General features: G+C 44.7%; 1 protein-coding gene across 3 annotated transcripts in view; it reads right to left on the reverse strand.

Annotated features, from left to right (window-relative positions):
• The window catches only part of arfgef2 (ADP-ribosylation factor guanine nucleotide-exchange factor 2 (brefeldin A-inhibited)), a 34364-nt gene that overhangs the window by 9485 nt on the left and 8269 nt on the right, over positions 1–16610 (reverse strand). For 2 of the 3 annotated variants that reach the window (XM_069169262.1, XM_069169260.1), the window contains exons 5-29: positions 15657–15836; positions 14151–14466; positions 13883–14041; positions 13663–13790; positions 12416–12549; positions 11731–11965; positions 11531–11630; positions 10477–10616; positions 9376–9484; positions 9112–9301; positions 8878–8989; positions 7809–8014; positions 7622–7706; positions 5475–5646; positions 5153–5304; positions 4546–4674; positions 4310–4468; positions 4030–4177; positions 3350–3446; positions 3197–3237; positions 2938–3107; positions 1433–1584; positions 1164–1336; positions 906–1066; positions 639–769 (exon numbers count right to left, since the gene is read on the reverse strand). In XM_069169262.1, the coding sequence (XP_069025363.1) occupies positions 639–769; positions 906–1066; positions 1164–1336; positions 1433–1584; positions 2938–3107; positions 3197–3237; positions 3350–3446; positions 4030–4177; positions 4310–4468; positions 4546–4674; positions 5153–5304; positions 5475–5646; positions 7622–7706; positions 7809–8014; positions 8878–8989; positions 9112–9301; positions 9376–9484; positions 10477–10616; positions 11531–11630; positions 11731–11965; positions 12416–12549; positions 13663–13790; positions 13883–14041; positions 14151–14466; positions 15657–15836 (3779 nt within the window). The remainder of the gene's footprint in view (positions 1–638; positions 770–905; positions 1067–1163; positions 1337–1432; positions 1585–2937; positions 3108–3196; positions 3238–3349; positions 3447–4029; positions 4178–4309; positions 4469–4545; positions 4675–5152; positions 5305–5474; positions 5647–7621; positions 7707–7808; positions 8015–8877; positions 8990–9111; positions 9302–9375; positions 9485–10476; positions 10617–11530; positions 11631–11730; positions 11966–12415; positions 12550–13662; positions 13791–13882; positions 14042–14150; positions 14467–15656; positions 15837–16610) is intronic. The other variant, XM_069169261.1, reaches the window with a different exon arrangement.

The following is a 16610-nucleotide window of genomic DNA, read 5'->3' on the forward strand; positions in this document are numbered from 1 at the left end:
AAGTAAAGAAAGCTGAAGCACAAAAGTAGCATTTTAATCCTTTAAACCCTTGAAGCTTTGTACAGCTCTCTCCCTCCGCTCACAAGCTTGTGTTACGGCATTTTAATGTTTTCAGTCATATTCAAGCTTTTATTTTGTTGTACAAAAAGCCTTCCACTAGCGTGTGGTACTAAACACATTAAAGGGCAGCGTTTATGAAAAAGTTGTACAGAGTTTAACTTCATTTATGCCCACAGAAAAATATTAAAATATGAACGGATAACAACGGAGAATTGATCAGGCATTTTGAGCCGTAAAGCAATAAATCTACACAATGAAATCAAAAAGATAATATTAATAACTTGTGCTCTGAGTTTTGGATGATGGTTGAGGGGACGTGAGCCCTGTATTTCTACACGATATTTGTCATGTTTCCTAAATAAAAATAAAGTGTGAACTGTAATAAATGAACAACAACCGCAAGACTTTTAAAACTGAAAACAACCCTCTGAACACGATGATACCGAATCAGAAGCTGGAAGGAGCCTCTTGTTTTTGTTTCTGTGATCTATGAGGTGAAAGTGCAGCTGACTCCAGGCGTCAGATTCTCTGAAAGAGGTGATGATAGTTAATCTAAAAAAAACACAAGCTGAGCCGACCTGGTCCGGACGTCCAGCTTGCAGCGGTTGATGATACAAGAAAGCTCGAACAGGATGGGAAACCAGCCGCGGACCCACACCCGGTCGCCGGGGGCAACATTCATGTCGTCGCTGGTGTATTCCCTCAGAGCCTGGACACGGACACGGTCATCAAGAAATCAAGAAATATGACTCACTAAAAACCTCACGCAAATTTAAAAAACAGGGAGTAAATACAAATTGATGAACTAGATTCTGGCCGTGTGGCGAGCGATCAGCTGTTCCCACCTGCGGCCTCTCGGAGACGTATTTAGCACAGTGCCGGATGAGTCGGATGGCCTCCATGCTGGTGTCAGGAAACGCTGCATTACACACGAACTCCGACAGGCACTTCACTGCGTCCTGGAAGGAGTCGATGGCGGCTGCAAAGTGCTGCTGGAAGGTGTTCACTAGTGGAGGAGGGACAAAAAGACAAGAGTCAAATCTCTCTCCTCTCATACTGAAACACAAGAAAAGCAGGACGGGTCCGGTGAGCGTCCGACTCACTGACGATGTGGCCCGTGGTCTGGAAGGCCAGCTCCACGATGGTCTCGTCGTGGTCGGAGGCGGCCTGGTGGAACACCGAGAAGATGTTCTTCCAGCCGGACCGGATGTTGGCCGCCTGCGAGTTCACCATCTGAGTCACACAGCGGATCACCATGTCTCTGATGGTGGGGGACCTGAGTGGAGTGGGGGGGGTGGAGGACGCAAGGTTAAAGTTAGTGAAACATCACTGCATTTAACATGTTAATGAAAAAAACAATTTCTCCTTTCACCTGTTCTTCTTCATGATGTGCTCGAAAGGCCGCAGGAAGTCCTTCTGGAAGCGGAAGTTGGCCAGCTCTCCTTTCTCCAGGAACTTCATGGAGAGCTGCCTCAGCGAGTCCACAGCAAAGATGGCGACGTCCTCGTTGGGGTTGCAACCCACCTGCAGGGGGCGCAGGAGAGTCAGAGACCAACAATTCAATTCATTCTGTTTCACAAACACCATGACAACGTTTCTTCCAAACACATCCAGCTGTTACAGGACAGCAGCAGCTTCCATCTGAATGTAACTCCAACATTAATTCAACTTTTGGCTGTTTTTGTCTCCACTGATGTCAGAGGGAAATATCGGTCTCTTTCGTTGGTATTTTCTAACTGTTTGTGTCTGTGGTGTGATGAAAGCAGCCAGACTGAATCTAAACAGAAGAAAAAGATGCAGGTGGGAAAACAAAAACAAAAAGCTGAAAGATGCTAAAAATGCTAACACAGAGCTGAGGCCATTCTCACGCTCATTCATTTCATTCACTTCTGATCAAACATTTTAGAGCAGCAAGTTTGACAAAAGATAAGAGACTCTGAAATGTTGTTGGCATCAAACTTCTAAAGAACACAGAAGCGAAAAAGTCATACGTCGTCCAAAATACGAAAAAAAAAGTTCATACACAAGTCTATGAGAATATGTCTGAGAATAAAATGGCATTTTTGACTTAAGATCATCCCTTTTTGGATGTTTGTGCCTTAGTGACACTTCCTGGTAAATGAAAAGCTCTGAGGAATGTAAATACAACATAAATGTACAATCTCAACAGTGAATTAAAATAAAAGACGATGTCTGGATGCTGCAGACACACAGCCTGCGTGGACATAATCAAAGAGCCCCGTAGCGGTAATAAATCAGTCCTCAGGGTTCATACAGGACCGAAGGAACGCCGTCATCCCACCCTCACCAACAACAGACTGGAACCGGGATGTTCCCATGAATGGGATTTTGTTCCGTCCTCTGCGTGGCTTCATCTGTGTTTTATCTTCTCTCCTCATTTGATCACGTTTCCTTCATTTCAGGTAAAAGTTGTCAAACGGTTTCTTTTCTGTCCGTTTTGTGTTTATTGTTGTTATTTCCTACTTTGCGCTGCAGCCTGCAGACACAGTTAATACAGCTGCTGTGTTTTAGTCATTAAAACATGAATCCTCCTGTTTATTGTGGAACTACTTCACATACCGAGTCTGGAAGAGGAGAACGCGTTTCTCTAAAGACCGCCGGGGTAGACGCTGATGTAGTGAAGTGTTTTCACTTGGGGTGTTTTATTGTGAAAATTGACCAGAATTGTATTTTATTTTCTGGATCTGCTGTGTTCAGATGTGAGTGGCACAAACTCGCTGCCGGTTGGCTACGAAAGGTCGACTTTAATGACGCCGATTTACTCCGTCAGTCGTGTGGAAAATAGTTTGTAGTCCCACTTCTGCCTGAAGAATCTTCCAGTTTTTTTTAACTTTGCGGACCCTTCGGCCCTCTGACCTTGTTGAAGTGGTCTCCGATGACCTGCCAGATTCGAGACCACTGCAGCCGAATGCGGTTCATGTTGTAGTAGGATATCTCCACGATCTTCTGCAGGCTGAACATCCTCGGCTGGTGTGCCGACGCCAGCTCGTCCATGGACACCGCACACAGCCACCGCACGAAGTCCACTGCAACCATCAAAAGGAAACGCCCGGTGAGGGGCTCTTCGTTGCTTTAAAAACATGTTGTCCTTCATGCCACACGGCGACACACTCACCGATCGCATTTCCATCGAGTCTCGTGGAACCGGTGAAGATCCTGCAAATAGAAAAGGAGCTTTAACGTTTGGTGGAACGACGAGCATCCGTTCACCATGAAGGACAAACTCAGATCCCGCTGTTTTAATAATGTCCCATGAGTTTAGTCTCACCTGTCCACAGCCACCACCACACTCTGGGAGCTGGTTTCTCCCACCGACTCCTGGATGTGAGCCATCTGTCTCTTGTCTTGACTTCCCACCAGGTTACCTGCAATAAAAAAAACACATTTAACACCAGCTGATGTACACAGTCAGGCCGCAGACACGTAAAACACATGGATAATAAGCAGACTGTGCGCGCGCTGTCGTAGGGAATCAGGACAGATATGTTGATAGAGGTTAAATTAAGCAGAATGACACTTGACGTCAGTGATGCTGTCGAGTCAATAATCACGTTAAAACACATCCTCCAGTGTAATATTGTGATTATACAACAAGTTACCAATGAAATAAAACATGCAATCTAAATGCTAGGATTGTAAGTGCGTGACTATCTGTGGTGTTACGGTACGGGTGCTCAGAGCGACCAAAAAGGACCAAAAGAGACCCGACTTCACCAAATGGGTCATTTAATAGACCTATAACAAGTAGAAACTACATTATATTACATATTATATGAAACTCTAGTCTAATTCTATTTTCCCATGAGGAGATGGAGTGATATTTCTAGTGATGAACAGGATGTGATGTCATGATGATTTGTTCATGATGTTGACCAATCAGATCTCTGGGGGCGGAGCTACTTGTTGTATCACAGTGTAGAGAGGTTTGGTTGTGTATGTGTGTCGTACCCAGCCCCAGGGGCATGAACTCCTCTGTGCCGGAGGGTAAACCCTTGATGCCGGCCTCCCTGTCCCGGACCACCCCGGAGATGTAGCGCGTCTTCACCCCCGTGCCGATCAGCTGGGCGAGCTCCAGCTGACTGATGCACCTCAGGATCTACAACACACAGACGCATGAAGCTCAAATATCAGAACAGCTGTGCAGAGCTCCAGTTAAAATATTAGTCACATTTGTTCACTTAAAAAGGAGGTTATTTCCCGATTGTTTGAGATTGAACTGTATTTCCACCTCGTGCCAGGAGTTGCCGAGGTAGTTTCCATCCGTGTGAGCCACAGTGATCAGAGTCTTGATGGTGTCGATGTTCTTCTGCTTCATCTCCGTGATGCTGGAACTGGCCGTCAGCAGGGTGAATCTGGCCAACGCCTGAACGTACGCGTCTCGCTCCAGCTGCAGACGGAGAGGACTGTTACTACGACACGGTCACAAACATCACGTATGAAACATGCGTGTGAACATCAGCTGACCTGCATGCTGAAGATGCAGGCGATCCTGATGGCACACCGGATGCCCTCCAGACACAGCGAGGCCACCTCCGGGTCGTCGCAGTCCTGCAGGCCCACGCTGAACGCTGCCAGCAGGGGAGTCCACGCCAGCTGAACACACACTTCATCCGTGAGCGGATGTTTACAACACGTCTGATATCTGACTGAGTGTCACAGTTTTCTTCTACAGCGTGCAAAGAGGAGCGGCAGCAAAACAGGAATTTAAAATGACCTCGATTTCTGCATGAATTGGTAAAAAAAAAAGAGATCCGACCTTCACCCAAGTTAAATGTCTGGAAACACAATGAGCTGATTGCACGCACAGTTTTAATGTTTTGTGTCTTTCTTGAACACAGCTGTTAAACATTTACAGTGCTGATTTAACTGGTGACAGAAAAAACCTCAAACCTCGAGAGTTTCAGTTTCAGAGAGCTGAATCAGAGGAGATCTAACCCTCATCTATAATCATGGTTCAGTGAATTCAGCAGCTTTTTCCAAACGACACCGCTAATGTTTGAATAATGTACACGAACATTGTAAACTTGTTAATTGTTATTTGGTCATAATTCACTATAATAGACGGTGATACCTTGAACATGGGTCGGACGTGATCCAGATGTGTGGCGCTGAAGAAGGGAGCCTGAGCGTGGCTGACGGCCTCCATCAGAGCTTTGGCCGTCTTTGCCATCTGCTCCATCTCCACGTTGTACAGCAGACGACGCTGTTTCTCACTGGCTACACCTGGAGGAGGAGGAGGAGGAGGAGGAGGAGGAGGAGGAGGAGGAGGAGGAGGAGGAAGGAGGAAGAAGGAAGGAGGAGGAGGAGGAGGAGCAGCAGCGAGAGGTTTCTCATGGTTATTCAATGACTTCAGACCGATCCGTTTCACTTGAGGCAGTGATGCCGACACTCACTCTGCTTGGTGGACTTCGGGGTGATGGAGAACTCTTTGCTCTCCTTCATGGCGATCTTCTTGCCTGCGATCTCGTCGTAGATGGAGGACAGATACTCTTCGGGCAGGTCCTTGCTGTCGTTGATGCCGCGGTTCATCTTGATGTACTGCTCCTTCGTCATTTTGTTCTTTACCTGCATGAACAAACAGGATCGAGACACAAAGTGGTTGAAAGTTATGGTTAAATTAATGAGAAAATTAGATCAGCAACTTCTGTTGACAGCTTTTAGGAAACAGCTCAAGACTTCTATGAACTTCCTTTTACGTAATTTTCATTTAATTTAATCCTTTTTATTTCTATACAAGTTTTATGTTTTTATCCAAAGCTTGTTTTATTAACTGCATTATCCTATTTTATGTTTTTGCTTTTATCATCTCCTTTAAAGCACTTTGAGTTGCATTATATGTATGAAAGCTGCTGTACAAATAAAGCTTATCATTATATTATTATACATTAACCGACACAAACAAGCCACCTAATGTGTGGCTAAGATAATTAGGAAGTAAGTATTAGCTTCTATTATAACTTAGTTATAACATTTCAGGGGACATTTAAAAAGTCTGTCACAAACAAAATTTTGCATCACTTCAACTTTTCCATTTAGACTTCTGAGATAAATGAACTCCGTCACAGCTGGTGTGATTTGTAGTTTTGTCTGGAAGCAGCATATTTATCCCACAAGACCAATCAGTTAAATACCCTGATGTTGTCACCTCAACAAAGAGATCAGTGATTGAAAATATCAAGGATGTTTTGTAAGTTTTAAACATAAATAATAAGTTTTACTGATCATATTTCACCGGACTGGATTTGTTTAAAGTCCAGAAATTAGGCAAAAAGCCGCTGAGGAAAAACAGGAAGGTAAAACGGAGTGAAACAAAAGACGAGGCTGCTGCTGGGCTTTTGTCTTATAGTGCGATGCTGGATGGAGAAAAACACATCTAGCAACTTTCCTGCCGTTATTCTTTCCTGCTCTGGAAGTGTGTTCATTGTCTGACGTCGTGTCACCGCCCGTCACCCTCTGGTTGTCCCCGGTTACAGCCTGTGTGTCAACCCGGCAACCATATTTCACACCTGCTCCTCCCAAGCTTTGAATTTCAGACTTTACTTCCTGCGTCGCAGCAGTGTGTGAGCTGAGATACATCAGGACGTTGGTTTTAAAGAAACCACCGCAGTGATCAACGCACGGCGACGGCTCCGGAAAGAAACAGCGGGACGCTGGGGAGGAAAGCTGAACGCAGCTCGCTTACAACACGATGTGATGTGATCAGGAGGACTCGCTGTGATAACGTTCAGGAGATCTGTCACTCAAACTGAAACTCCTCGCATCTGTTTTTGGTCTGAAGGAGATCAAATTGTTTACTTCAAAACATCTTCAAAGTCAAATGTGTAAAACGTAAGAGTATTTCATCAAAACCTTTCAAAGGATCCAAAGGTGGCACTGTTGGCTTAAAATCATCTTTTACAGATGTTGATAACAGCAGCAACTAAATGCATCACAGCCAAGAGGTTAAAACCTGACATTTAATATGTGGACCGAGCAAATGAGGGAACAAATAACAAATTCCTCAAAACTCCAAAAATAAATATTTAGTAAAAGATGGAGTCCTGCAACTTTTATATTAACACAATGAAGGGGTCTGAATTACACCTGGATCACTTCATGCACCTCGCTGTGCAGTTACACACCGTTTTGCTTTGTTTGTGATTCTGTTGTTTGGATTCTTGTCTGAAATCCTTTTGTAAGTTGTATCTTTGTTCTTTTCCAAGTATATATATTTTTAAGCTGGGATAGAAATATAGTTTTCCGTTTTCTTAATTGTATTTTGTTGAATTGTCTATAAATATATATGCAGCTGTAAAAAAAAAAAAGAAAAGAAAAATAAGAAAAACAGCTGAAAAAAAGGTGAATTTGACTGTAGTCAGTTGCTGAAACCAAAACAAAGTTAAAAAAAATGTGTAAAGCGTTGCTGCTGACCTTTAGTAAACAACAACAACAACACATCGTGACACCTTGTGCCTAAAGACAACTGGAAATCCTTAATAACCATTCATAATGGAGACATCATGCAGTCGTATCTGTTGACCCACACATGGACAGGACTCACCTGAGGACTGTGCAGGTCTGTGGTGAGCATGATGATGGAGTACGCCAGCACGTAGGCCGTGTCTGCACTGGCAAACAACGTCTGTCTGCAAACGAGGACACACATCAGGGCGGCGACCTCCCTCTGGAGTCACTTTGTTAAGCAGCAAATAAAACCTCCCCAAACCGTCCCACACTGACACTCTTACCCCTGGTTGCACTCCAGGTAGCGAGCAGCGAACTTCTCCATGAGCCTGTCGATCTTCTGGGCTTCGCCCGGCAGCCGGAAGCCTTCCAGGTACGCTCGGAGCGCAGAGACGAAGTCCCGGCCGCAGAAGTCCAGCTGGTCCACGTAGCAGTACATCACCTCTTTGTTGAACTTGATGTTCTCGCCCAGGAACTCACCCACCTGCGTCTGTAGAGATAAGACAGTGGGGGGAGGGGGGGTCTGATTGGTCAATTGAACACTTGGAACAAATCAACATCACATCCTACTCATCACTACAAATATCACTCCACCTCCTCAATGGAATATAGAATTAGAATAGTTTCATATAACATGTAATCTAATGTAGTTTCTACTTGTTATAGTTCTATTAAATGACCCATTTGGTGAAGTCGGGTCTCTTTTGGTCCTTGTTGGTCGCTCTGAGCACCCGTACCGTAACACCACGGATAGTCACGCACTTACAATCCTAGAGGAGGCTAGCTGGACCGGTTTGGTTTGAACACATGACACGGAGCTAAAATGTTAAAAACACATGAGAACATGGATATCTTTGTTCATCAGATATCTTTGTTCATCAGATATCTTTGTCTGTCAGATATCTTTGTTCATCAGATATCTTTGTCCATCAGATATCTTAGTTCATCAGACATCTTTGTTCCAACCAGACTGAACTAGCTGATCAGTTTAGTGTTTCTATGTTCTGTATTTATTCAGTTGGAGACTAGAAATCCTCTGTTGCTAGGTGGTTGCTAAGGGTCAGACTACTTCCTGGAGTAGTAAACATTACATACATAATGAGAGGCAACTGATTGTTTTTCAGTTCCTAGTCATACCCCATGTGTTGCCATGGAAACGGAGATCGCGCTACCAAAAAGTTGTATATTTTGAGTGAATTGCTCCACAATATGAAAACATTTAGATTACATGTTTTATTTAGTTTAACTTGTGTAATCACAGTTTTACACTGGAGGGTGTTTTAACGTGATTATTGGTGCGACAGTCGGTGAGGACCGAGGCTCTCGTGTAATATTGCTCCAGCGAAGCCTCACCGTGTCCAGTCTGTCCTCCTGGTGCAGGAACTGGGCGATGTCCTCGGCCGTGGATCCCAGCATGCCCTGGTCCTGCAGGTACTGGACGCCGCGCTTCGGCTTCTTGTTGAAGCTGCAGACAGAACAGAGAGATCGACGCTCAGCTTCTCTCGACACCAAACGAACAGAGCAGAAGTGTAAATGTTCCCCGATGGATAACAGTCCAATCCTGACTAATCCTGAGACGCAGCTCACAGTTCGATGCCGTGCTCGATGATGTCCTTCTGCTGTTTGATGACCTCGTACTGCTCCGGGTGGTCGGCCTGCGACGTGGCGACGCTGGAGGACACGGTGGAGTCCAGAGAGCTGACGCTGTCCCGACGTCCCGCCAGGTGGTCCGGCAGCTTCAGCTCGACTCCCTCGCTGTCGGACGGATGCTCCTGACCTGCAGACGCAGCAGAGTTACGTCTTCACGCTCCCGTGCAGCACTCCTGCGTTTACTGCACACGACACACTTACCCAGGTTGGCTTGAAGGTTGGGGTTGACGTACATGTCTTTGCTCCACTCCACCATACATTTGAGGATGGACACGAGACACTCCAGACCTTTTTTACGAAGGCTCAGCTCCTGAGGTTATTAAAAAAAAAAAAATCCAGGTTCATGTACAGAGTTTCCCATTGGTTGAGAAGTTAGTTATGTGTTGGCAGGCGGCACGGCGTCTGACCGACGTGTCCACAGGGACTCCTGCAGCTGAGGATGGAGGTGACCCTGGTCCCTGAATGTTTACTGCCGTGTACGCAACCTTGTGTGGCCAAAATAGTTTGAAAAGCGTCAAATAAAGGGTTCTGATATAAAATTAAACTAATAAAATCGATTGGGACGCTCTGCTGCTCCTGAAAGCAGCACGTCCAAGTCAAAACCCAGTAGATAGCTGGACCCTGTGTGAAACTTGAGGGCTTTTAATTTGAAAAGTTCGGGTGTTCAGAAGACCTGCAGTGTAACTTTGATCTCTTGCTCACTCGTAGCTCCGCCCACTGTTAGAGTTCAGCCCAAAATATCATATTTATGATATTTACCTAACTTATTTATTTGGTTGTTTCCAGCTCAGTGTGAGAGTCTCTGCCGTGTTTCTGTCCTCTGATCTCTGCGTGTTACACGGAGGGCGGAGCTCCATCCTGCCGCCGCCCTCTCCGTTACACTCATACTCCTTAATTGATCGGGTTGATAGTTACGTTCTCTCTGACAGATAAAAAAATTAATTAATAAATACATTTTTAAAAATGCTGAACTGGATCGCTAAATATACTTTGGGCAGCCACTACGCCCCGCCCACATATACAGGAAACCTGACTGCACCCCAGGCCTGTCATTCAAACTAGGAACACCTCGAAACGTCGCTCTCTTTGAGACCTAATATCTAATCAATGATGGAATTATTTCCAGAAGGACGACCAGAACACTGATCAGAAGGAGGGAGTTTATCCAGCCCCTAGTGGCCCTCAGTCATATTGCACTTTAAAGCACTTCCACACTAGCTTCATTTTTCAGACCCAGAAAGTAGGTCCATTTTGAATCTACAGTCTAAGTTTGCGTCACGGTGACTTGGAGCGTCGGTGTACCTGCAGAGGCGTCATGCCGAGCTCCTGCCCGCTCCGGCCCTGAGCGATCTTCGACAGGTCGCTCACCAGACGCTCAAAAATGTTGGCGGCGTTCAAGTCACAGTCGTAGTTTACATAGATGTCGACCACGCACTGGGCGTCTGGAGGGAGAAACATGGAGGGTTATAAAAACCTGTCCGTACGGTTGTTTTTACACACAACAGGTGATCAGTTTTACAATCAGGGCTTTTGCAGCAACTCAAACTTTGTGACGCCACGCTGGCAATAATAAAATCTATTTTACAGCTTCTGTGCTAAAATGTAACAGTACTTTGTTGACATTATAATTTGAGCATGTTGAAATTTGCTGAAATATTCTGTATTTTCATTGAAATGTCAGAAAAATCATAATAATTTTCACAAAAACACGATGCCTTACCATTTAGTTTACGACGCTGACAAGCGATAATAATCAGAAAACTTTGTATTGTAGGGCAACAACTTTTGGAAAAATGTACTAAGTGCTACGATGGAGCTGAACAAGTCAGAATCAATCTCATGATGTGTTCAGACCAAACACGAAGCGCGTATTAAATATTTCCAACTCGGACACGGACGCAAATTTGCATCCTTTCGCGTCGCCCGGCGTGAATTCACGTCTTTGCATTGACTTTGAATGTAATCGCTCTGCGGGAATAATTCGCTTCGTGTTTGGTGTGAACAGACTGAGGCCTTATATACTGAACGACAACTGCATGCTTCAGATGCTCAATCAGCTTCAGTTAAGTCCAACTAATTGTTTATTAACGTATCATAACTCTAATTGTGATGAGCGACCTACAACTACAGCTAACTAGTTATTCTGCAAAAAAACCACAACCCAACAATCACAGGAGCTCCTCCTCTTGCTGTCATGCTGATGCACATGTGTGGAACGTGTTGGAAGTGAGCGAGTCCTCGTTTTAAAGAATTCATCAGCTGGAACCACAAATTGGCCTTTGGTCCTTTGAGACGTGTGAAGCAGCTGTTAAAGCGAGTGTGTTTGTACTTTGTACTCGTATGTGTGCGTTTGTACCGGCACAGATGCGTGTCAGCGTCTGGATAACCATCCACTTGTGCTCAAAGGAGCTGGACGACGTCTCCAGGATGGTCAGAAAGATTTCCCGGAAAAACACCTGAGATGAACAGAAATACAGGACATGTATCGCCCACTTAATCTCAGATATTTCCAGGCCACAGACGACAGCGTGCGCTCCCGATACTCTGTTTTAGTACCTCGATCTGCATCTTCAGGTGGACTTTAAAGTGGGACAGCAGCGTGAGGAAGATGGCCAGCGAGAGCTCGAACACCTCGGGCACAGAGGAGACGCCGTTCTTGGACAACGCCACGCACAGATACTGTTTGATGGCGTTCACGAACATCTCGTGGGTGCGAAACACGGGCCCGGCACCCTGCAGCACGGACAGCAGCAGCTGCAGCGACACTATCTTAGACCGCAGCTCGTGGGACCTGCAGGCGAGAGGAAGCGGGCGGACAGGTGATCTATGCAGGTATTATGGTGATCCAGAAGGGCTTCTAATGAAAGCCAGACGGCCTTCTCTGTGAGCGTCTTCAGGGTTTCATTTTACTCCGGTCTATTCACCCCGACCGCCTCGGGGACTCATGTTTCAGTAACCAGAGCTGACAGCATGGAAAAGGGCAAGTTCCCCTGCGGAGGTTGTACGTGAGCCAAAGGCAGCTACACTTATTCTGGCAAAGTGCAGCGTGACAACAAAACTACAGCAAAACAAAAGAAAACAGCTGAATCCATCGTTAACGTAAATATAATCACGCTAAGAATTCCAGGTCAGGATGTTACAGGAAGCTTCTTTAAAAATACCGTCATGGAAAACATGATGTGCCTGAGATGAGTTCAGACTTGGATGCAGAGGTTGCTGGAAGCAGCGTAGAAGCACTCACTTTGGGTCCGGAGGTCCGTCGGCGAGGGGCTTCATGGAGAGTTTGCACAGAGAGCGGAACACCAGGAAGGCGTCTTTCTGCAGGATGTGGGAGAAGCGAGCGGCGCTGTGGGGTCCCTGCAGGGCCTCGGCGTCCTGACACACACCAAGCACGTTAATACCATCCTCTGGGACACACCGGCTTTAAAACAAAAGCCCTCAAACGTTTCTTCCACGGAATAATGGTATTTTTGGTGTTTCAGGACATTTAACAGTCCCTCCAGGATTTTTGAGTTTTTTTTGTGATTGTTGCGATCAAAGATGTTTGATTCTGAGGTGTATTTTCTCAAAAATTGTGATATATATATTTTATATATATATATATATTATATAATAATTGCGTACTTTGCAGTTTTAAGTGAATTGTTTTGCTTAAAATTGCAGGAATAAGATAAAATTGCAAGTCAAGAAAGAAAAATTTGATTTCTTTTAAAGCGCTACCTGATGAAGGAATAAATATGTAATCAAATCACTTCCTGTGATAATAAGCATGCTGCACATCACAGAACTATTTTAGTTCTCATGTTTTATTTAATCTTTTAGTGAACTTAGAGAACCGTGGAGATAAAAGCTCCTAAAAGGTCCTAAAAGCTGCGTATGTTTCCAGAACAGAGCGTCTGTGACTGGAATATAGAAACAAGGACGACATCAGCTGTCAAAATAAGAGCTTTAGATGCTGTTTAATTCATGTTCATTCAAATAAATATAAAAATTATTTAACATCCAATAATATGGAATCACTTCCTTTGATAAGAAATATTTAATTAGATCGTTTTAATGTGAAGACCCCATTACCCACAAACCCCGTCACTTCCTGTTATTCTGCTCATTTTATTAGGTTTTATTTGGTGATGAAAACAGGATGAGGAGTTATTGTTGTTAATAAAGTGAGTTTGTGTTTGAAAATACTTATTTTATGCTGTTAATACTTTCAGCACAGACTCTGCTGACGAGCTTTTTTGCACAAAAAAAAATCTTGGGATTTTTATAAAAATTGCAAACTCTTGCCAATATTGTAGTTTGCTTGAATCTGCGTTAATTATTGCGATCGCCAGATTTCCTGGAGGGACTGATTGAGCTGCTCTTTACTTGAAGTGAAAAGTCTAACACACATTCACATGCTAACCAATCAAATGTATAATTTATTGAGAGTAAATAATGAAGCTTTACAGGCTGCAGTCCGTTCTGATGAATTATTAACGAGCTCACCAGCATGTCTGTGGAGGAAACGGAGGAGCGGTCCTCGATGATGCCGTTCATCTGCTGACCCTCCGTCCCGACTGCGGGGGGCGCCACCTCAGTCTGCTCAGTGACGGCGGGGGCTGGATGTTCACCTTCTGGGGAAGAGGCCGGAGGGTTTTCAGGTTACGATGATGAAAATAAAAAACAACTGTAATGACTTGTGGGAGAATAATATGTCCTCTGTGACCTGGTCCAGTGTGAGTCGCTGCCGGCTGCTGCTCTCCCTCCACTCCTTCAGGCGCCGCTGACTCGGCAGGATTTGAGTCGTTCTCTGGCTCGTCTCCTTCTTCAGCCAGCGGTGCGGCTGCAGGAGGCGACTCTGCACCTTCATCTTCAAACACACAATCTGACGTAAACAAATTAGAGAAAAAAAAAAGGTTGGCGAGCGAGAAATTAAAACAGACTTCTCTGAAAGTTGTTTTCAGGCTTGAATAAGATTTAAAATTCACACCCACCTCTGGATGGTGTGACCTGTTCAGCTCCTCCATTCATTGGAGCGTTACTCCCCTCAGGCTCTCCGTTGACTGATGGTGTGTCTGGGGCCTGGGCCTGGTCCTGGTCCTGGTCCTGGTCCAGCGGTGGGGGGGGCGTGGAGCTGGTGGTGTTGGTGAGGTCGGGAGTGCTGGCTGCCGGGGACGGGGAGCTCTGGGGCTCCGGGGTCGGCGTCCGGTCGGACCGGAAGGATCCGGACCTCGTGCTGCCCGGGACCGGGGACGGGTTCTGCTGGGGCAGACGCAGCCGGTCCTTCTCCTGCTCCTGAGCCTCCAGAGCCTGAGAGTCACGAGGGGAACGTGTTTTATACAACGACAAGTGACATAATTTTTATTAAAATTGTGAGAAAAGTCAATATTTAATTTCATAAACAAGCTGCTTCTTTTTTAAAAAACAAAACAAAACAAAAAACAGTAATGAGCATGAAAGTTCACAAAAGTTCAGTTAAAATAATTAAACATTCAACAGGAACGCAGCGGAACAGATTCACTGAAGTACAAAACCTAAAAACAAACTGAGGTACTTTTCTTTTTATGCCAAAACAATAATGCTGGCAATAATGTACTTTCATTTATTTATTAATCTGAAAGGTTTAATTAAGTTCAGTTACTAGTAAAAATATTATGCTGTTTTGTCATCTATCCTGTCAAGGAAATAAAAAGCGTTTTAAATTAAAATAAATTGGCCTAAAGGGACTTTACATTACATTTAGATTTTTACTATACGTGTTCAAAGAGTTTCTGTTAGACTGTTGTTTTATTATAATATTCAACTATCTGATAATTGTTGAAGTGATTTTTTTTTTTTCATGCAGAGAAACATTTCCTGGTTCCAGTTTCTCAGATTAAGAGAATCTCCTGCTTTTTCTTGTATTTTTGGACAGTTGGTTGAAATAAAACAGTGAAGCTCTCTAACAAGTATGTACGTGTCCAGACTGTTAATCTGCTCATCTGAAGAAGGTAATAATAAAGTGGAGTTGCTATTACGATATTATTGAATTACTACTAATAATGTTAAGCTGATGAAAACAGGATGATTATTGAGACCGGCTGAGGCTCCAGCTGTGATTAGACAGACATGGTATTATTGGATGGATGCAGCTGCCAGCTGTTCATGAACTATATTGAACTTTTTGAACACTTATATTAAAAATCAAAATGTATTGAGGCCACTTTAATACTAGTTTCTGTTCTTTCAATTGCAGATGTCCATGGAGCTGCATGTTTTGGATCTATGCTGTCCTTTTCTCTCTCTGCTCTCCTCTCACCTCCAACCGCTCGAGGCAGAAGCTCCGCCCATCTCTGAGCCTGCTTCTGCCGGAGGTTTCTTCCAGTTAAGAGGAAGTTTTCCTTCCTAGCTTATGCTTATGTAAAAGTAAAATTAAAGAGGTAAGCTCCTTCATTTCCTTGACGACGGTCGTCAGGATACATGCAATGCAGAAATGCGTCGGTAACAGGCGCTGCACTGACGGCCTGGTTCTCCATGCGCGTGAAGATGACGTTGAGCATCTGCGTGAGCGTGGCCTTGGCCGTCGTCTGGTTGATGAGGTTGCGGCTGGCCAAGTAGATGTTGTAGCAGGTCCTCACGGTGAGCAGCACCGTGCCCTCGTGGATCTCTATGTGCGGGGAGGTGACCGCCGTCAGCAGGGCCTGGACAGACAGACAGGTAGACAGACAGACAGACAGAGATGATAGACAGGCAGGCAGAGATGGCAGACAGACAGAGATGATAGACAGGCAGGCAGAAATGACAGACAGACAGACAGACAGACAGACAGACAGGACAGACAGAGATGATAGACAGGCAGGCAGAAATGACAGACAGACAGGCAGGCAGACAGACAGGACAGAAGAGGAAGTCCAGCGTTATCATACAGGACGTCTCGTTCACAACTTGCTGAATCACCACTCAACTTCTCTCCTTCTGTTCAAGCTGCAGATTAATAGTCTTCAGTCATTTTTAAAAGATTGTTAAAAACGTTTTTATTCAGGCAGGCTTTTAGCTTCTTTTATTTATGATCCTTTTACTGGCTTCTCTCTCCACGAGTGTCTTCGTGTGTTTGTTGTTAAGTGATCTCAACTGTTATTTTAAACTGTAGTTGTGATTTTAACTGTTATTATAACTGTGGTGAGCAATGCAACGAATTATTATTATTCCTGTTCTGACAAATAAATCACCTTTTTGTCGGCTTTAACGTGCTCAAAAACTCATGAAACTTGGCAGATGCGTCAGTCGTGGTGAAAGAATTACATATTGCAGTGGTTTCGCTCGTGGGCGTGGCTAAATGGCTCGCAGCCCGTGCACCTACTTCCACCTACTTGCACAAAACTCAGTGGACATGTGTATCATACCCAGATCTACAAAAAAAGTATCTTGGCACCGTGACCTCAACTCAACAGGAAGTCGGCTATTTTGAATTTAGT

The sequence above is a fragment of the Embiotoca jacksoni genome, unplaced genomic scaffold, assembly GCF_022577435.1.
Source record: "Embiotoca jacksoni isolate LCO1_2020_lvr unplaced genomic scaffold, fEmbJac1.0.p SCAF_43, whole genome shotgun sequence".
Taxonomy (NCBI): domain Eukaryota; kingdom Metazoa; phylum Chordata; class Actinopteri; family Embiotocidae; genus Embiotoca; species Embiotoca jacksoni.